The 22,882-nt window shown below is 33.8% G+C and overlaps 1 protein-coding gene across 3 annotated transcripts; it reads right to left on the reverse strand.

The window, feature by feature from the left end:
• Positions 1–3,340: 3,340 nt before the first annotated feature.
• On the reverse strand, positions 3,341–22,445 carry LOC128245562 (uncharacterized). 3 transcript variants are annotated; one of them, XM_052963756.1, is made up of 5 exons: positions 21,982–22,445; positions 17,819–17,955; positions 15,187–15,258; positions 9,824–9,947; positions 3,341–5,581 (listed from the first exon to the last, which is right to left on the reverse strand). In XM_052963756.1, the coding sequence occupies exons 1-5, from the start codon at positions 22,007–22,009 to the stop codon at positions 5,127–5,129; spliced, it is 816 nt and encodes a 271-aa protein (XP_052819716.1). In that variant the 5' UTR covers positions 22,010–22,445; the 3' UTR covers positions 3,341–5,126. The 3 variants fall into 3 exon arrangements, with proteins under 3 accessions (XP_052819716.1, XP_052819719.1, XP_052819720.1); XM_052963759.1 differs by having other exon boundaries at positions 21,994–22,444; XM_052963760.1 differs by lacking the exon at positions 15,187–15,258.
• Positions 22,446–22,882: the final 437 nt, after the last annotated feature.

The following is a 22,882-nucleotide window of genomic DNA, read 5'->3' on the forward strand; positions in this document are numbered from 1 at the left end:
CGTAGAATGTATTTGAAAAAGAATCTAGTATAATGGAAATTATATACCATTCTCCTCAATTTTCCTCGTATTTTGTCTTGCTTAAAGATAATAGTCATTCATTATGTAAACAAGTGCTGTCGTAGGACAGCGTACTCGAATTAATGTCCCGTTGTCTTATAAATTAATGTATTAATAATATAAAAAAATATGTGCCTGTCAACAATAAAAAAGTAAAATGGGAAAATAGCCAATCAAGGGCCATTTTATGTTTTTAGGTCAAAATGGAGTTCTATGATAATTGTTTTGATAACCGTCAACAATAGCTGATGTAGTATGTCAATTCAAATGAACGGTAATTGAGATAAGAGTTAGAATCCCAATGTGTCCTAAAACTTTAAAAGGTATAGAAATTATTAATCAAACTCCAAAATCTCCCTAAAACTTAAACCAGACAAAGTATGCCCTAAACATTTAACTTGAACAAAAGTGAAAAAACACGATACCGATCAGTACAATTAGCATTATTAAATTGAAGGCGCGTAAAACATGTCGACAAATTGCGTAACAATTCTTATGGGTCATAGTAACTGGCAACCAGTGTATGATTGGTTGTTTACATTATTCTTCCACCGACCTTAAGCATACCCAGGTTGGCTATTTCGCCTGTGAATACATGTTTACTAAGTACATTTAATAGAAGCGCACATATTGTACATCAATACAAACAGAAAATAAAACACAGTGTGGACATACCGTACACAGCTATAATTATGGCTATCAAAAATAATCTTACTTTAATCGGAACGTTCAAGTTTAAAACACATACATACAGTGATGCCTATAAATAATCATTAGAACACTACATTTCACAAATTAAATCAGCGGTTTGAAATTACAAGGGCCTACAGCAATTTGTCAGCAAAGAAACATTTAAAAACCCATTAAGTTTGCAGCTCGATAAAGATCGGAATCATTTTTAAATTTTAATTATGATGGCAACCTGAAATAAAATTGCACCACAATAATAACCGTCGATATACTTGTAGCAATACTAAAAACAGACATAAACATCTGTTTAAAATATCCTTTACGGTCAAAGGTTTATTTTCAAAATTTTCTCACTCTATTTGCCCTTCTGGTTCTATTCTGTTTTGATTCCTCGCTCAAAGCGTTCATGTTGACGATATTTCACTGTTTATATTTGATCAAATCCTTCAGAATATATTTACGTTATTCAGGCTTGTCCGCAAAACGATTCATTATCAAATACTACTGAAGATAACTTAACGCAATGCAACTTCCGGTTGTTGCGAACCCTCATATCATACGATATAAAAATTAGTATTGTATACTTATCATCTGTTTAATATGATAAACCTGTAAGTACCTTCTACATTTGTGTTAATCACATTTCAACTAGAATTACCATGATTTCTTTAGATAGTGTTGATTTTGGGCCGGTGACATTTTTTCCTTTGATAAAAATTAAAAAGAGTTGAGTTGAGTTGATTTATGAATGTTTGATAATGTCGTATCGTTGAAAAATCATTGTTCCCATAACACATTAGTTTATTTCTATGTCTGACACTATTGTTTCTTCTTACACTTTATTTTTATCATTATTATTATTATTATTATTATTATTATTGTTGTTGTTGTTATTATTGTGGCTCTTGCATACTGCACTTCCTCTTATTATTTTCTATCATTTGCGAATTTTTGTTGAATTCTATTCAGTAGTTTTCTAGTTACGCTACGGACAAAAAAACGTAACAAAGGGAAATTACTCTGTAATTGGCTGAAAAAAGTAATGGCTCCTTTACACTGCACTTCCTCAGATTGTGCTTTACCATTAACAAAGGGCAATGCTATTAGCTAAAGGGGAGTTAAGGTTGTTGCATCCTTAACTTCCCCTCATTATATTTTATCATTGTATAAAGTTTTATTGATATCCATCCAGTAGTTTTGAAGTTATTTTCCGGACAGGAAAAAGTAGCAAAATGCAATAACTCTGTAATTGCCTGAAAAAAAGTTATGATTCCTGTACACTGCACCTCTCATTGTGTTTCCCGTCGTATAAAGATTAATTAAATTCAATGTAGTGGTTTTCAAGTTATGCCCCGGACAAGAAAGAGTAACAAAGGGCAATTACTCTGTAATTTCAAACAATAAAGTAAGATACAATAGAGTAATGGTTCTCTCAAACTGCACTTTCTCCCATTATGTTCTATAATTCCATGCAGTTTTGTTGAATTCCATCCAGTTAAATAACTCTGAAATTAGCTGAAAAAGAGCTATGGTTCTTGTACAAAGCACTCTCATTTTTTCATCATGAAGATTAATAAAATTCCATCCAGTAGTTATTATCCTCCGGACAAGACAAATTGCAGAGGACCAAACGACCGACCGATGACTCGACACACAGAACACAGGCTGACTCCAATATATCCCTTCAAACGTTGTTTGTCGGGGGTATAATCACTAATATATTTTCGAAAATAAGCATATCAGAAACAGAAAGTATGTATTTGTATCTCGTGATAAAAGAAAAGCTAAATCTTCACGCGTGGCTTCGCCATTCGTGAACATATGTTTTTTATGACACTCATGATATAATAAATGATCTTTCACTGAAGTCAACAAATATCCTTTATATAATTATAAATAAACATTGGATAACCTTTTAATTTTTAGTTTGTTTTTACTCTCCGCACCATGGCAGAAAAAAACCAACATTAATAAAACCCCATAACAATACTTAACGACTGTGGTTGCTGTCTTTCGACGTTGTATGTCGTTAAACGGGATCCTGGTGCAGTTTAATGCTATATACGGAATCTCCTTGAAGATTCCATTGTTTCTGGACTTCACACACACTTCATCCAGCCCTACTGCGTTCATACCCCGTTAATGACGGCACTTCATTCCTTAAATGTTGATGTATTCTTTGGTGTTTTTTATAGTTTTTGTTACCAGAAAGAAAACTGGTGTCAATGGCTGTCAATATGAGGGATCGGATGTCCTTTGCGTTAAACGAAAACTCGTATGAAATACTCCTTATAGTTTGTCTATTTCAATCACGCAAGATGACAAGGACAATTATAAAGATTGAGACACGAACATGTAATCATTCGGAACACTTCGGCCATTTTCCATAAAAAAACAACCTCGGCTGAATGCCAGTTCATCAGGAGTAGTTCGTAAACAACTGAATAATAGTATCAAGTAACTGTAGTGTTTTAATGTTTATTTTGAATTACTAAAGTGATTGCCTTTGAAGTGCATAAATAATTATGATTCCCAAACGTTGTCATGAAGTTTAACTCTAAATTGAAATAAACTGCGCGATCTTCTTGCATCGTACTTTAATATTAAGAGTGCTGACATTGTAAGCCGTCCACATACATCCGAGGTTGTTTTCGATGGAAAAAGACCGAGGAGTTCCGAATGACATGTATCGAAAAGTAAAGCAACGCCATAAATATTATACATTTAAAAGTTTATTCTAAATACATATGACACTTGGTACATGCGCTAACAAGCAGTAAAATATGTATCTGATAGTTCTTAGTCTATGATCAACCAAATATCAATAAATAAGTATAATTGTAACAACTATCAGTAAATGAAACACAATACAATACAACGAACAAAGCTTGTGGAGGGTATAACTATATGTATAGTATAAAAATGTCTTTAAATCTATAGCAGTAAATACTAAACTTGCTAGTTTTCTATTTACACTAGTATTTTGAGAGGTAAATATTTTTACATTTTTTATCACAATTGGTCTTAGATAATAAAACCTTATCTATGTATGTTTTCTAATATCAGTATAAAGTTTAAATACAATAACAAAATGATACACATCGAACACGTAACACAAATAAGAAATAACATTTCCTTTCTGTATATGGAAAAGCTTCTTGTTTTTTTTATAATTAAACATCTGTTCTAGCTCTACTTGACTGTAAAATCTGAGGTCCAGTTTGAATAAAAAATACCCGTAACCCTGCTTAAAAGCATGTAAAATATTTCAATATTTCCAACACCTTGGTTTAAAAATATATCACTCAAACCAATTCCTTATAATAAATAAGCTTCTTATTAGTTGCGCAATAAATCTGCATTAAACGCAGCGGTATTGGTACCGTATTTAAGCGTATTTCTCATCCGAGTGAACTTAAAACTGGAAAAACGTGCACTTTTTGTGACTGAAGTGCATTCATTCTGAACTAAAAGTGTCTTTATTTTGGACTAAAAGCGCATTAATGCAGATTAAATGCGCATTTGTTTCTGCGTTTGAAGCGCATTAAGGTAAAAAGCGTATTTTAGAAGGGTTAGAACACGTTCACTAATAAAAGACGTTCTACTTAGCTCACAACTTAGTTTGAGTTGTTACCCCAAGTAATTCTTTTAAAAAAAAAGTGATTTCGTAAGACAGCAAGCTCGAATTTACTTAAAAAATGAATACAATACTGATGCAATATGTGCCTGTAAAATGCAATAAAAAGAATTCAATTAAAAAGTAAACAATATGTCAATCTTAACTTAAGTTATTCAGCATCAAACCTTGTTACAGTGACCCTGACATTGACCCTACGGGCTCCAAATGCAATTCCCTGAAAAGTCTCCCTAAACTCTTCCTAGAACCTAGTGTGGTCGCAATATGTCAACCCTTACTTAAGTTATTCAGTACCATCCATTTTTTTTCAAATTTTAGTAACAGTGACCTTGACTTTGACCCTAGGGGCCCTAGACTAACCAATGAAAGGTCTCCATAAACTCTTCCTATATACAAAGTCTGTTCACTTTATGTCAAACATAACAAAAATAATTTGAAACCATAGGTGAGTTTGAAGGCGCCATCCAAAAAACGACGCATATCATTCAAATAACCAGGTTTCACTTAGATGATTATTAACAAAATCAAGGGGCTTAACTCGGTTCCTTCTGAGTGACCCTATATCCTGTAAATTTCATTAGTTTGCCTAAACAATACTGGAGGTATGTGAGACGCAATATTGTCCATCAGACGGACGTACGGACGGAAAAGGGGAAATCAATATCAGAATTTTCGACATTGAATTAAGTACTCGGTTCAGTAAGTACTTGACAACTTTCGAGAAACTGGGCCCATCTGCCTATACGTTTGAACTTCTCGGAGTATCTGTCTTTTTATATTTGTCCTCATTCGCCATAACTTCCTCATAGGAAGGCGGAAGGTTTGCAAGCGGGTTTGGTTCTACTGGAGGGGCGCTAGGCTGAGCACTAGAAATATCGACAAAACTAGGCGCATGTGAATCAGTATTAGTTCCCCATTCGTCCAAATTTCCAACACGATTTTCTTCCTGTCTTTCTCTTTCAAGTCTTTCTCTCCGTCGTTCCTCTAACCACTCGTGTTCTATTTGCCTTACTGTTCTCTCATAGCTGGGGTCAGGACCAGAAACGTAATCGGAAGTCAATGGAACACCGAATTTACTTGCGTTACAGCAGCATGTGAAGAAAACTGCCAGAGATAAAACAGTCAACACCCCTGTTACTATGAGTGTTAAAATGGATAAGGCCAGCAAGGTGTCGTGTTGGGGACTGTTGCATGCTGTAAATAAGGACATATTTATTAGTATACACAACTAAATACCATAAAGTCACAGTTTAACCCGAGTAGGTCAAACACAACCAATTAAGTTGTAATAGGGCTATATTCTAACGTTTGGTTCTACAGCATGTTCCCAATATTAGATTGGGCATAAACTGGATTGATATTCCATTGATCCATCCTAGATAATATTATAAACTGAGCGGAGAAGTTTTCAGCTCACATTAAAGTGTTTATTTTACCCTGTAAACTTTGAACTTTTTTTATCAGTATCGCGCAATTATTAGCCTTAGACATATACTTGCTTTTATTTGGTATTTCAATTAAATGACAAGTCCGATGAAGGACCAAACCATGTTAAGGTTAACAATTTGGTTTGCTGTAAAAATACATAGGGGTTATTTGGTGATTTCAATGTAAGATCATATTTTATTTCACGAATGTTATAGAAAATATAGTTGTTTCATGACTGAAATACGTTATTACACTGAAATCAACAAATTGTCTGTTTCTTTTACGCTCATTTTCGGAATTATAAGTATCTTCAATTGTTTTTTTTCTTCTAAAAAAACAACATTTTTGGAATATAGTGTTTTCTACTCCGCTACCCGTGGGACGCCCCTCACTCAAAAGTATAGCTGATGACGTAGCTGCCAATTTTCTATTTCCGGTTCGTGGATTAAAAAGTTCTCCGATATTTATTTTCATAGTTTATTATTCGCTCGTTTCTTTAGTACAAGCAAGTTATGAACATTAATCAATGCACTTTTATTAATGAATCTATGTCCCCCCCCCAAAAAAAAAACGAATGCACTTTTAAATTAAACAAGGCATGACTACATTTGTTGTGTGTATGTATAAGAACATGCCAAATTAGTTAGAGGATATACACAGAAGAAAGGAAGCATGCATAAGAGTGGAAATGAGTATTAAAGGGAAAGGTTACTCAATTAATAAAGATGATTATGTTACTTTGTCATGGCACATATAGATATTGTTATCATCGGTGATTTTAGTAAATCATCAAACTCTGTTGCTGGAAAATGAAAATGATTTTAAAGGAACTTGTTCACAAACTCTTCTTATAGACCAAGTTTGGTCAAGATATGTCAACCCTTACTGAAATTATTCAGTTTCATAGGTGAGTTTGACGCCGCCCGTACCGAGCTTGGTCAAGATATGTGAACCCTGACTAAAGTTATTCAGTTTCAACCATTCTTCTATTTTCAGTAACAACAGTGACCTTGATCCTATGGACCCAAAACGCAATCCCAAGAAAGGTATCAAGAAACTCTTCCTTTATAACAAGTTTGGTCAAGATATGTTTATCCTGACTAAAGTTATTGAGTTTCAACTGTGTTTTTATTTTAAGTAACAGTGACTTTGACCTTGATTCTTGGGACCCCAAACGCAATCCCATGAAATTGTATCCATATACTCTTTCTTTACACCAAGTTGGGTCAAGATATGTCAATCCTAACTTAAGTTATTTGGTTTCCAACATTTTTCTATTTTTTAGTAACAGTGACCTTGACATTGACCCTAGGGACCCCAAACGCAATCCCATGAAAGGTCTCAATAAACTCTTCCTTTATACCAAGTTTTGTCAAGATATGTGAACCCTGACTTAAGTTATTCAGTTTTAACAGTTTTTTTTAAATTAACAGTGACCCTGACCTAGGGACCCCAAACGCAATCCCATGAAACGTATCCATAAACTCTTCCTTTATACCAAGTTGGGTCAAGATATGTGAACCCTGACTTAAGTTATTCAGTTTTAACAGTTTTTTATATTAACAGTGACCCTGACCTAGGGACTCCAAACGCAATCCCATGAAAGGAATCCATAAACTCTTCCTTTCTACCAAGTTGGGTCAAGATATGTGAACCCTAACTTAAGTTATTCAGTTTTAACAGTTTTTTATATTAACAGTGACCCTGACCTAGGGACTCCAAACGCAATCCCATGAAAGGTATCCATAAACTCTTCCTCTATACCAAGTTGGGTCAAGATATGTGAACCCTAACTTAAGTTATTCAGTTTCTACCATTTTTCTATTTTTAGTAACAGTGACCTTGACCTTAATTCTAGGGACTCCAAACGCAATCCCATGAAAGGTTTCCATAAACTCTTCCTTTATACCAAGTTTGGTCAAGATATGTGAACCCTGACTAAAGACGTCTAACGTTGTTCAGTTTCAACTGTTTTTCGATTTTTAGTAACAATGACCGTGACTCTAGGGACCCCAAACACAATCCAATGAAAGGTATCCAGAAACTCTTCCTTAATACCAAGTTGGGTCAGAATATGTCCACCCTAACTGAAATTATTCAGTTTCAACTGTGTTTCTATTTTAAGTAACAGAGACCTTGACCTTGACGCTAGGTACCCCAAACGCAATCTCATGAAAGGTATCCGTAAACTCTTCCTATAGACCAAGTTCGGTCAAGATATGTCTACCCTTACTAAAAGGGTTTCAGTTTCATAGGTGAGTTTGACGCTGCCCGGCCACCTGCCTGCCTGCCCGCTCAAACAACGATGTTTTCATGCTAATAACCAGGTTTCACTATGTGAAAACCTGATTGATTACTACACCGCCATTCATGAATTAAAGTTTGAAAGGACGAACGTGGCAGCAAAGCAATTGCGGATAATTGTTGGATATGAAACTTTTGTCTTAAGTTTAAGAGTTTGTTTCATGATACATGGGTATTCACTATACAGTCATCCCTCACTGTCAAAGATCAGCTAATTTGCAGGTCAGGACAGGTCGCTTACCAGGTAAAAAGTGTAGACCATGCATTGTAATTTTATTCTGTGGGTGGGGTAAAAAAATCATCATTTAATCTGTTAATTGTTTTTAAAACCACAGACAGTTAAAAAAAATATTTGAACGAGAATTAAACATCCTATTAATGTTTGAGCAGTTGTTTTCGTCTGTAATGTGTTTTATATGAAAGTAAATGTTCAAACATTCAGCTTCAAAATTCAAGAAAACTTTTGAAAAACAGGATTACCATTTTTTCTAATAAATGTTTATTTCCAAATATATTTTTATTTAAACATATGCAACCATTTTTTAAATTTCAAATTATTTTTTGGCAACATTTTCTGATTTAAAACTGACGTGTTAAGTTTTGATCAAGGGGAAGTAACTTCAATGGATTCTAAAATTTGATATTTTCACTCCTTATTTTGCAGTGAAATTGAATTTTCACTGTTGTTATTTCAGTGATAAAACTCAATATTTCATCGAAAAGCATGGAAAAAAATCATAATAAGCATTTCATGCAAAATAAAATATTATACAACTTGGTTATTAATTTAAGTAGGTTGGATGGTGGAGTACCATTGTGTTAAGTCTCAATGCAATACATCAAGTCCTGTTGCTATATGTGTGTGCTTACATACAAAACCTTAGCAAGAATTTTCAAGTCAATAATAAACTTTAAGGTCCATTATTTGCATTATATTCCAAATACTTAAATCAAACTTCATAAACTAAGTAGGTTAGATAAAGTTGGAAACATGCTTCAATGCAAACCACGATGTATTTGCAGATAAAATTACTTAAAGGTGCTAATTTGCAAAACCTTAGCCCAGATAAGATGCCGAGGTGAGGTGAGTAATAAAGCTCCACTTATTCTTAGAATAGTTCAGCTAAAAACGCTCTTTGTAAACTATTTCTCCACAAGCCGGCATTGAAATGACATCTACGTCATCAGCGATCAAAACTTTGCGTGAGGGGTGCCCCACGGTTAGCAACGTAGCAAACACTCTTTTCAAAAAAGGGGTAATTCAAAAAAAAAAAAAATGAAAATACCAATACAATTCCGAAAATAAGTGATTATTTCAGTGTAAGATGGTATTTATTTCACTCGTGGTCATAGAAAAACTATACTTTGACTCATGGTTTTGCCAGTCTAGAAAAAGTTTACTTCAACAGAAAATGAGTGTATAAGCTCTTAATGGCTTAAAAAACGAACTCTAAAAAATAGGCCAATTCATATATTAAATAGTATCCGAGGTTTTATGTTCAACTTCATAGAATTGATAAAGCCTTCATCTACTTAAATACTTACAAATATAAATGATGCTGAAGTTAGCAAACCATAAAAAGAGTGAGTGAATTGTAGAGTTCATATTTTTAACAAGAAAAATAATTGACACAATCTAGTTTTTATATGCATACATACACATATGTACACAAGCACTTACAACACTTGCTTGTAAAATCTCACCGTGTGTGATGATAGTTGAACTGGATGGAGCAACACACTCAATAACAGCATACACGCCCGATACACCAAAGCTGAATACCATTGCCAGGATAGCAATGGCGAAATATATTGTCATTCCGATGGCCTGAAAAAAAATGAACTTGTACTTATATGTGGACCAATCAGAATTGAGTATAATTCAAATCTTCGCCAGTTCATATTTCCATAGAATGCTTGGTCGATCAATAATACTCTGGTTTGATATTATGTTCAAATTTCGATATTATGACAATTTAAGTGAATGTAATTGAAACTAGAAATCTGTCACCTGTTTGAAGCAACCATTGTAGTCAAATACCAATTTTAGGGCAAAAGGACCAAAAAGGTTTCTAGTGAAATCAAAACTTTCTTACGAGTATTATACAATTTAACAATGAGGAAGCCAGTGGTTTTTTAAGTGTAAAAGGGACAATTATTAACTAAGGAGTTTCTAAGGCGATTAATTGTCATGATAGAACATGACCGAGACATCATGACATAACAAACACAGTTGCTTAGTTTCATATAATAAATACTCAAGACATAAACCCACCATTTTCCTACTAGTTTCTAAAGCGATTTAAACCACAATCAAACTTCACCAAGACATTATGCCCATAAACACTGTCACATAGTTTCATCATAATTGGAAAATAAATACTTAAGTATTTGTCTGCTGATGCTAACGCAACAAATACCAAAAGTGACACATACATGTCACCTACAAAGGTGACACATTCATATCACCTAAAAGAACAAGTCTATGGAGAGGGTCGGACCAATTATTCCATGTGATCTGAATTCTGAAGTGCTAACCACTGCGCTATCGGAGATCTTGAAATTCAATCAAATTTCTGTCTGACTTTAATGCTAGATGTGAAGCAGACAAAAATAAATAAAAAATATCACAGAAATTGTGGTACAAATGTGGTAGAAGGTAAATTGATGTAGCATTTTTATATACAAGTTGGAAAATAACATAACATGGAAAATTATGGGCAAATTTTAGAATAAATTTTTAAGTAAATTTTAAGAAATGATATAAAAAAGCAGCCATTGTTTTCACAAATATCCAAGAATGTCCCAGACAAACTCTGATTTTTTAAAAACTTTCAGATAAGGGGAGTTACAGGAGATTAAAAATGCACGGCTGCTTGGTCATGTACATCCTCTTTATAATTGCCATTTATCTACATTTCAAGTCTCATTTCAATCCATTTAGTTTTTTGCAAAATATGGCTGGACAAAAAAAAAACATATGAAACAAATATCTGGTAAAAGGGAGATAACTTAAATATGAAGGGCAGTATTATGGTAAGTGTGCACTGCACTTTCTTTTGTTGCCATCTATCTCTATTTGAAATGTCATTTAAATCCCTTTTTCATCCCCTATAACATGGTTACCTTGACCGTCCATGTCACCAGGTCCCAGAGTATTTTCCAAGATATGGCCCCTACAAGCACCAATCAAGAAAAAATGATTTAGGGGAGATAACTTAATTTAGGTAGTAAAACCCTACTTGGCATCATTTCAAACTATGATAAGCATGATTATTTTTAATTTCTAAATGTGTATGATTTCATGGATTCAAAAACAAAACAGCGCGCTCGACAACGCCGCTTTGACTTAGAAGTGAATACAATAACGATGTAATATTACCAAGTTTGGTCTCTTTATGTCAAACCTAACTAAAATTATTTGATACATAAGGTGACTTTGATGCTGCCCTCCCACCAGCCCACCCGAACAATGACGCAAGTCATTTATATAACTTGATTTTTCCCATTATGAAAATGTGGTTAAGAATATACAAATATGCCTTTCAAAAGAAATAAAAAATCAAAAAAATCAAGGGCCATAATTTGTATTTAGGGTTAAAATGGAGTTATGTTTCTTGCTGTAAGATGGTCTTAAATAATTTTAAATTTTATAAAGTGCATAGAATGAACGGTATAGAAGTTTTTTTTATTAAAATCCCAACTTGCCCTAAAACGTTAACCCGCCCTAAAACTTTAACCTAAGTCAATCATGTGCCATAACTTGTATTAAGGATATGGAGTTATGTAACCTCATTGGGTAATAGTCCTGAACAATTGTGTGAAGTATTAAGTCAATTGAACAAAGGGTATAGAAGTTATTAATTAATATCCCAACCTGCCCTAAAACTTTAACCTAAGTTCCATACTCAATCATGGGCCATAATCTGTGTAAAGAATAAAATAGAGTTATCTAACCTCATCATGGGATGGCCCTGAACAACGGTGTGAAGTATTAAGTCAATTGAATGAAGGGTATTAGACTTATAGGTGAAAATCCCAACTTGCCCTAAAACTTTAACCGGACGCCGACGCCGGGGCGAGTAGTATAGCCCACATATTCTCCAAATAGTCGAGCTAAATAAAAATCATTTTCAATTTACAAGTTTATTTAAACTTGAATTACTCTTCTTCCATTTTTTTTTATAAAAACGACATCACCCGAGAGTCAAGAAAAATCCTTGATTTCATTTATTTTTAAACATTATGGTAATTATTTGGTATTATAGTAACAAGCAGCATATATGCTTTCAGAAATACTACATTATTGAACACATCATCAGCAAATATAATTAACCTGCAATGAAATAGCCATATGGTATCACAATTCCAACATACTGTTTTAACTTCGTAAAAACTTACTGTTTATTTAGTAAGCCAAAACAAGATTAAACAATTGCGAAAAACAACAATAGTCCAGGCTCAATCCATATTATCATCTGGCTTTTCACACTCCCTAATTTCTTAATCAAACAAACAAGATTAAAACTGCAATTCCAGAAATAATGTCAAGATGTCTTTTGAAACATAACAAGAGCTGTCACAGAGACAGCGCGCTCGACTATTCCTCCGCTTTTCAGTGTAAGGATTGAAAAGTTTTGGCGAAACATGCATGGATCACTGTTAGATAAGATTTCAATGCAATACATGATGTGCTGAGATATTAACATAAATGTGGTTACATGCAAAACTTTAATACAGTTATCTAACTTGGTTATTCAGTTAGGTTGGGTGGTTGAATACCATTGTATAAAGTCTCAATGCAATACATCAAGTAATTGCTAATATCCTATGTGTGCTAACATGCAAGACCTTAACCAGAATTTCTTAGTCGCATAATAAAGGGGCAAAAATTATATAATATGAAAGATAGAGTTATCTAACTTGATTAAATAAGAAGGTTAAATGGTTGGGAGCCTGTGTGTGAAGTTTCAATGCAATACATGATGTACTCTCAGAGGTATTGACTTAAAAGTGGTTCCATGCAAAACCTTAACAAGAATTTCTATGTCGAATAAAAAAGGGGCCATTATTTCAATTTAATGCAAACTAGAGTTATCTTACTTTGTTATTTAAGTAGATTGGATGGCTGAGTACCATTTTATAAAGTCTCAATGCAATACATCCAGTAGTTGCTGAGATATTAACTTAAATGTGGTTACATGCAAAACCTAAACTTGGTTAATTAAGTAGGCTGGATGGTTGAGTACCATTGTATAGAGTCTTAATGCAATACCTCAAGCAGTTGCTGAGATATTACCCAATGTGTGCTTGCACACAAATCCTTAACCAGAATTTCTAAGTTGAATAATAAAGGGCAATTATTTTGCATTAAATGCAAACTAGAGTTATCTAACTTGATTATTTTAGTAGGTTGGATGGTTGAGTACCATTGTATAAAGTCTCAATGCAATACCTCAAGTAGTTGCTGAGATATTACCCAATGTGTGCTTGCACGCAAAACCTTAACCAGAATTTCTAAGTCAAATAATAAAGGGCAATTTATTGCATAAAATGCAAATTAGAGTTTTCTTACTTGGTTAATTAAGTAGGTCAGATGGTTGAGTACCATTGTATTAAGTCTCAATGCAATACCTCAAGTAGTTGCTGAGATACTAACCAATGTGTGCTTGCACAAAAAACCTTAACCAGAATTTCTAAGTCAAATAATAAAGGGCAATTTATTGCATAAAATGCAAATTAGAGTTTTCTTACTTGGTTAATTAAGTAGGTCAGATGGTTGAGTACCATTGTACTAAGTCTCAATGCAATACCTCAAGCAGTTGCTGAGATATTAACCAATGTGTGCTTGCACACAAAACCTTAACCAGAATTTCTAAGTCAAATAATAAAGGCCTATTATTTGCATTAAATGCAAACTAGAGTTATCGAACTTGGTTAATTAAGTAGGTTGGATGGTTGAGTACCATTGTATCAAGTCTCAATGCAATACCTCAAGTAGTTGCTGAAATAATAACCTATGTGTGATTGCACGCAAAACCTTGACCAAGGGGTGACACCGACGCCGACTCTTGTGTGAGTAGTATAGCTCTCCTTAATCCTCGAAAAGTCGAGCTAAAAATAACAACAACTGAAACAATAAAAAAATTAGCAAATTGAAGAATAATGCATTAAAAATATTCACAAATAATTTCGCCACAAATGTGCCTTACTACATATACATCACATAATAAATTAACCTTAAAACATGCATTGCCACTCCTAATACAACATCTTAAATCGATATACCCGGTATAAACAACTCAAAGTATTGCACACATATTGAATACCATGTATCTATTTACAAAAGTAATGCACATTTATGAATAAATATCCAGGAACTAGTGTAACAAGACTACTAATAAGAGATCAGATCGCAGTTTTTTATATTTCCATTGAAAACTGGCTAAATGCGTTATAAACACTTTAAAAAATGAGTTTTTCAGCAGTTTTCTAAACTATTGAGATATGTTCTTTCAAGAGTTACCTTATATGACTGAATTCAATGTATTGAATCCAAAATCAGCTGATTCTGAGACAAAAAATAAAATAAAGGTCAATACTGTGAGAGTGCAGCTTTAAATGTGTCCATTCAGCCAATGACGACAGTATTAAGGCTATGACAATACTAGGACTTTGTTTCTCAACAAAAGGCCAATTGCACTTAGATAGTCTATATTAAAGCTGCACTCTCAAAGATTGATTGTTTTGACAACTTTTTTGTCTTGGAACAAGATTATTTTTGTGAAAATCCATGGAAACCAGTTATTTAAGACTGCTGACAAAAAATGAGATCACAGATTTTTATATTTAAGTTCAAAAATTACTAAGCCATAAAACATTAATTCTCGAACGGAAATATGAAAATCTAGGATCTGATATTTTGTCAGCAATCTTATACCATTGGTTTGCAGATATTTACGCAATATTTTGCTCTTTCCAAGACAAAAAATAAAGAAGTTAATGTAAAAATGGTATATATCTGTGAGAGTGCTAAGAATAACAAAATATTAATAATGTAAACTTACACAGCAACTGCTGTCCTCACCGTTGACAAAGTCCCTGTACATGCATATAGGACATATGGACAGGAAAAGACCCTGTAAAACAATTTGGAGGACATAAGCAAGCCAACAATTTATTTTCTGTGCATATACAGTATTTATTTCCAGCATTTTGGGAATGGCACCATAGCCTTGGGAATGGCGCCATAGCCTATCTGATTGGGAAAAGAGCATCATTTGTTCTAAAAATTATAGTTCAATTTTGCCTAGAAATGAACAAGTATGCTTCAAAACATAGACAGAAAGACCAAGATCAAGTTTGTGAGTTCATTTTATATAAAAAAAAATCAAATTGGTCTGTAAAACCCCCACTGAAGTTTGTGCTTTTAAGATATATGGAACACACTTGCAAGAACATGTTAATATATCAAGTGAACAAATTGTGTAGATAAACAACTGTTTGAAAAATAAGTCATTGTCATGCAAGAACACAGGCTATTCACACATAATAATATTATATGCACAGGTTTTGATGGTTTTTATTATATTTATCCTTTAAATAATACTATATAATTCAATAAGACAAAAAAAAACATCATTGTATTGATTAAATAAGAAAAGAAAGTTTTAAGGAAACAGGGCCAGTTATAATGTTCCATTTATTTGGATATTCTAAGGAAAATGAAAATTAGTAATAAGATAAAACAAGAGCTATCACAGAGACTGTTTGCATGACCATTTCACCACTTTTAACCAGAACTTCCACTCGGATATATTCCCACTACACGCAAGATAATAATCAGACTCGATTAGTTCAGTAGGTTAGATGGTTGGGAGCTTATGTCAAAATTTCCAATGCAATAAATAAAAGTGTTGCTGAGATGTTGGCTTATGTGAGCCAGACATCGTGAAAGTTCAACAAAAAAAAGTATCGGACATTCGGACTGACAGCCTCCGATATTTTGCAGTCAAAAAGAGAATTTGCCAGTACAACAATTTGCTTTTTTACAGCCTTAGTTGCTTACTTTACATTAACAGGGAATAAAAAATGTTTTACAATATCAACCAGATATTTTTGCCAGGTTTTGCTTCAAAATAAAGTTCTAACAAAGCCAATTTTTGACACTCACACTTAATCGCAATTTGAAAATTTTGCATCATATACAAGATAAGAGTTATAAAATTGGATGGTTGGAAACACTTTTCTTTGAGTTTTAATGCAGTATATGAAGTGTTAGCTGAGATGTTGACTGAAATGTACTTACACGCCGATGACAGAATGAGTAGTTTAGCTTTCATATTCTTAGTTGAGCTAAAATTATGAATTAATGAATTTTATTGGGATTGATATAAAACGCTTAGTTACACAATGGTTTTCATAAAAAGTATGTCTGATGTCTTATTAGCATAAAGTTGAAAACAAATGTTTTTAACTAGTGGTTACAAGTAACTAACTTGTTCCCATGACTACATATGTCGCAGTAACAACTTACTTTCTCGGGGCTACGACCTTCAGTCCCATTCCCACAACTTAGTTATCTTGTGGCCATGACTTTGTTATGTTCTGGCCATGACTTAAGAACTCTTTACCATGACTAAGTTGGTCATGGCCACAACTTAGAGATTACTAAGTCATGGTAAAGAAGCAACAGGCCTGGATAACCTTCAGCATATAACCCATTTAACCATGCGGTTAAGAAATGTTCATCATTGAGAAGTGTTTGCCAGGATTCAAGATTCAAGAAGAGAATAATAACATGGAATAGAAAAAAATGGTATGTAAAACTTAAACTTTAATTAAATGGAATGAAGAAACAAAATAACAAGCACTCAATAATTTCGAAATGAATGATTAATGGTCGGTAAATGACTGCTTTTTTACAGTATTTAAATCCTAGAACCCATTATCAATTTGGATCATCCACTGGTAGTGTTCAAACTGCCTTACAGGTAGAAGTTTCCAAGGTCTAAGTTTTTATATACCAAGTATGAGGTTCCTAGACCCAGGTGTCCTTTAAATATTGACCTTTACCTTTGACCCACTGCCCTTAAATCCAATACAATTCATCGTCTGCTTATGACTAAGCTGCCTACCAAATGTAAGGTCACTGGGCCCAAGCATTCTTCAGTTATTGATCAGAAATGGATTTTCAGCTCAAGGTCAGCACAACCTTGACCTTTGTCCAAGTGATTTTCAAATCAATAGAGTTACTCTACCTGTCATGACTGAACCTGTCTATGGTCCTTGGGTCTTAGTAATCTTCAGTTATTAATGGGAAACAGATTTTCTGCTCAATGTCACCAAGACCTTGACCTTTGACCCACTGACTGAAAAATCAATAGGGTTCATCTGCTGGTCATGATCAACCTATCTAGTAAGTTCGAGGTCCCTGAGCTTGAGCTCTTCAGTCAATGATCAGAAACAGATTTTTAGCACAATGTCACCACCTCTTTGACGCACTGTCACTGACCTTAAAATCAATAGTGTTCACCTACTGCTCATGACCAACCTGCCTACAAAGTTTGAGGTCCCTGGGCCTAAGCATTCTTCAGTAATTGATCGGAATCGGTGGGGGCAGACGGACAGATGGAGACTTGGTTCAATTACTATATATATGCTGCACAAAAAGTGGAAAAAGTGAGAAAATATACTTACAAACACTCCTGCAATGATCCCCCCTCCAACATCATACGGGAACCATGCACCTTGAGTCACTAAACCGATGCCAATTCCAAGCGATAACAGAGAAATCATGCAGGTAAGGATCCCCAGCCATAGTAACGTTTTAGCGGCTGAAAACAAACAATGTATACTGTATAAATTATCAAGGTATTTATTTGACATTACACATGAGTATAATCATGCGACATTGTTTACTGACGTCATAAAGTGCAGCAATTTTAAATCACTATTGACGTCAAATACTTTCTCTGAAAATCACGTTTTTACGATTACTTATTTTCAATTTTAGTTAAATTCTTACATACTTATATATTTGATTGTGCTTTAGTGAAATGGCATTATATACTTTTCATCAACCATACAATAAAAGAAATAAGAAGTGGCGCGTTGTTTTGCGTGACTCATCTTACATGGGGGGTGTAAGACAGGTTTTTCCAGCACTGGTCACATGAACGGAAACACAACATCCAATATGGAAGAAAATGTGAACTCTTTTTTTCTTCATAGGACAATGCGACAGACAAACACAAATATTTTACCTTTCGCAACAAATTTTAACCTGTTGCAATGTTTTAAACAGTTTAAATTAACATCAATCTAAATCTTTATTCTAGATAAGTACATCGTCGTATACCCCCCATTAGACACTACGCTATGCTTTGATGTGTACCAAGGGCAAATTTGGCTAGGAAAATTTCATAATCATGAATAATTAATGAGGCAGTTTCATCGTTTTTTTCAAGGTACCAGATGCTTTATGGTTGAAAAATATTCTGACAATTGCCGGAGTTGAATCAAGTATGCCTTCTCAGTACAATAATATTTGGCAGCAGTCAAGACCACACAGCCACAGAGGCTACTGAAACTGTACAGTTAAAGAACAATATTTGAGTGTAACATGCAAAATCATTGAAAGAAAAGTTGTCTCTCCTGCCACATGCATATTCATTAAAACGAGATTTTGTCAGTCAATTGTCCGACATTAAATATGAAGTGTAACGGAAGAAGGTACCATGGTTGCCAACAATGAGATAAGCATTAATAAACATCTTAGTTTAAACACTGTGGAGTTTCTTAAAGCTGCACTCTCACAGATAAAATGTTTTGACAACATTTTAATGTGCCAATCTTTACGAAAATGCATAGCAACAATTTATATTTATATGTATAAGACTGCTGACAAAAAATTACATCGCAGATTTTTATATATAATTTAAAAATTTATGTTTCATGCATTTCTTAAACCGTTAGTAACAGTTTAAGCCATAAAACATTAATTTTTGAACGGTAAAATGAAGATCTGGGCTCTGTTCTTTTGTCAGCAATCTTTTTTCACAGATATTTACACAAAAATTTGCTCTATCCGAGACAAAAAATGAAAAAGTTGTTAAAACGGTATATCTGTGAGAGTGCAGCTTTAATAGATATTTCATTTTCAGAGAATCCAAATTTTGTGGTTTTCAACTATTACATATTAAGATTATCTGGTTGGATGTGTCCTTATGTTATTAAATAAACAAAAGAAAGCTAAACATCACGACAATAAAAACAGTTGAATTTCATTTTTTTTCTTCCTTTCCTAAAAGCGCACAATTAATAAAGGTTAATGCATTTTTATTTTTTTATGCGTTATCATAATTCACTCATTTGACTTCAATAATAAAAACAAAAAAAACACCATATGATTTAGATACATATAAAAAATAATAATAAGGATTTATAAATGTTTACGTATTTCTTTAATTAGTAGCTGCATGACTTGAAAGGGGTTCTCACATGGGTAACAACCGATGTAAAAAACAAGTAATTTCTGAACATTATTGACAGAAAAGTACAAAAATATTTCTTATATATATTATATTATTTTTATTGTTTTTAATCAAAATTTAATCTTAAGTAATTATAAGCCTTATCAATTTTAATGCTTAAGTGAACTAACGTAATATATATTTGATGAATTATGCATCAATGAATTTGGGTAATTTCCATTTCGCTTCATGCTATTAACGTATTAAACAGTGAAAAATTACACTTGTGATTGGCTGATTTAATGAAGTAAACAACTTCAAATTTTATTTGGCGATATTTCCAATGGAAATTCAATACCCATAATGCTTTACTTTTATAAACATCAGGGATATTGTCAACAAAACTGAAATATTAAAATGACCCATTTGAAATGTGCTCAATGCTTTAACATCCAGTCATTGATAGAGTCTGAAAAATAAGTATTTATGGATGCGCTTATGGGCAATGTTGACCGAACCAGACAACGCAAAAACTGTTTTCTTCACAGGACATTGTAACAGGTAAATGCTAAATTTTACCTGTCACAACAAACCTTTATCTTAAGCATCTTATCTAAATAAGTTTTGTGATTTCCAACTCAAGTATTTGTGGATTTTCTTGGTTGGATGTGTCCTACTGTTAAATAAATTAAACAAAAGGAAGGACGGGGGTTTTACCCGGGCTTTGCTGGACCGAAAGTCAAAGTCTCCACCCGGACCTGGGGGGACCGTGTTTACAATTGACTGGTGCATAACACGCAAACCAACCGTTTACATATTTTACAGGGCCGGTCGAAAACAGGTCAAGGTGGAAAAAATGTTGTTTTAGGATATTATAATTGTGTAATATGCTTATAAAGTATACTATTTTTTTTAAATAGAAAATCTCACACGTACTGGTACGTGAAGCAGTGACAAATACTTGGAAAAGTATGTATACTGGTTGAGTTTGTAAATCCGAACAGTTTATTTCTACCGAACACCTGTTAAATCACGCGTTTGTTTACCTTGATCGATAATTCGATGATCTAGATCGATACAGATGCTTGCTTTAGCAACGAATGCGAATTTTCGTCAAGTTTATGTGATTATTTTTCATAAAAACCAGTGCTGTCAAACTCCTAAGCAGGTGAAATGTAAATATGCAGCCCGCGAGGGAATGATGTCACATACCTAAATCGCACTGTAATCAATATCATGAGTAAGAAATGTTCTTAGATTTTCGAAGCAAGGGACACAACTCAAATTTTCTAAGATTAGATTCTGTTCGAGTTGATTCCCATTCCCATTGTGTGTTTTTGATTAGAAATGAAAACAAACTATGACAGAATAGCAATCTTTTTTAGATAAAATATAATTCTAAAAGTGATCAGGATTTACATACTCCATTTCACCGTGTCAATGATGATTTACTGTGCTTGAAATGAACGTTTTGCTTTAATGAATCAAAATACTTTGTGAATGTGTACTTCAGCAGAGGCTGCGGTTTGAACCAAACATTATAAATGCCACGTTTAAAGTCACTAGAACCAAAACTCGCAAAGATATTGTTAAAAAACTGTCAAAACTGTTCGGATTTACAAACTCAACCATTACATGTATTTCCAAAATGACCCCTATTTAATTAGTCCAAATAATTGTTCGTTGACGGATTTTTTTAGATTTTTGATATGGCAAATCCTTCACGTACAAATTGTTTAGTATCAAAAGTGGGTAGTTGTTCCGATCAGGATTCCGGGTTAAAGCATGTAGCGTCTATAAAATATCATAAAAACAAGAAATATTACCAGATAATGTTATTTTATATTATTTCCGTACACAGAAACATATATATCCAACTTATAATTATGAGTTTGACGGCTTTTCTTCATTTCATTCTGTCAAAACATAACCATATATACATGACGGGCACCTACAAGGCGTCAGGGCACAGTTTTAAATCGCTCGGAACATTTCGGCCAAGGCCGAGTTGTTACGATTGTGTAACGAGGTCTATCTCAAAGCTTTGTCGGAGGAGGCCGAGTTATTACGATTGTATTGAGTTGTTCCCCTTCGCATAATTGTTTTCTGTGTCAGTCAACTTTCGTTTTATTGGAAAGGTAAACAACTTGCTTTAATGCATTAAATGCTTGTTTAGTGCATAATAACATTTCACTTACAATTGTAAAATATGAATATAACTCTTTATGATCAATTTCAACCATAAAATACTTCACTTAAAACAATTTCAATATTTTTAAAACACCCCCGTTTTTTTTCACATTCCCGTTTAGACGTTAGGGATTGGAAGAATCCCGTATAACACGTCTATTATTTTAGACTACCTATTTAATAAGACAACAGACCGACCTAAATATTTACCTTTCATATACTCCATTATATTTAGTTAAGGCTCGTGCATATCGCCATTTGCCAGTATTACTGTCATTATAAGAAATATGTTGTGAATGAAACTCATCAAATATAAAAATTAACACAAAAAAATCCAAACTTAAATGATCAAATCAACAGTAGGGGAAGTAACGAATAGTGGTTAAATATAATGGCTAGGTTACACCTGAAAAATGAACACGCATCATTTACGCAGCGATTACGTCCCTTTTCAGTTGTGACACTCATTCGGTCGTTGGTTCGAGACCAACACCGGCATTCGGAACTCCTCGGCCATTGTTATCGAAAACAACCTCGAATGTATGCCAGTGCATCAGTTGAAGTAGTTCGTATTTTTTTTAATGATATCATTAATTAAATGTTTTAAGTGTTTTAGCTTGTATTTATTGATTAACGTTTAAATTGATTGCCAATGAATTGTATTATTGCAAACATAATTAAGATTTCCAAGAGTTAAGTCATTAAGTTTAACTGCTAAATGGAAATTACTACGAGATCTACTTGCAGCGGACTTAAACATACATACATATTTCTGAGTATGTAAACAGTTCAAATACATCTGAGGTTGTTTTCGATAAAAATGGCCGAGGGGTTCCGAATGCAACACCGGGCTCATTTTCCCTGCTAGGTCTACTTTGACGGCGACAGCGGTAGACGGTATGAGTGAAAGTTTAATAAGTGGAGGGGTGTAGTATGTGTGGATGAGGACGTACCGGCCCGGTTAGCTTGGTTAGTTTGGGTTCCTTGCTGGTCTTCCGGTGGTCAAAGATTCGAACCCCACCCTGGGCACACTTCCTCCCAGGAAAGCATAAAGACTTTTTGAGTTGCGAGGTTGTTCCCTCTTGCCTTGCAAAATCGT

This window comes from Mya arenaria, chromosome 9, assembly GCF_026914265.1.
Source record: "Mya arenaria isolate MELC-2E11 chromosome 9, ASM2691426v1".
Lineage (NCBI taxonomy): Eukaryota > Metazoa > Mollusca > Bivalvia > Myida > Myidae > Mya > Mya arenaria.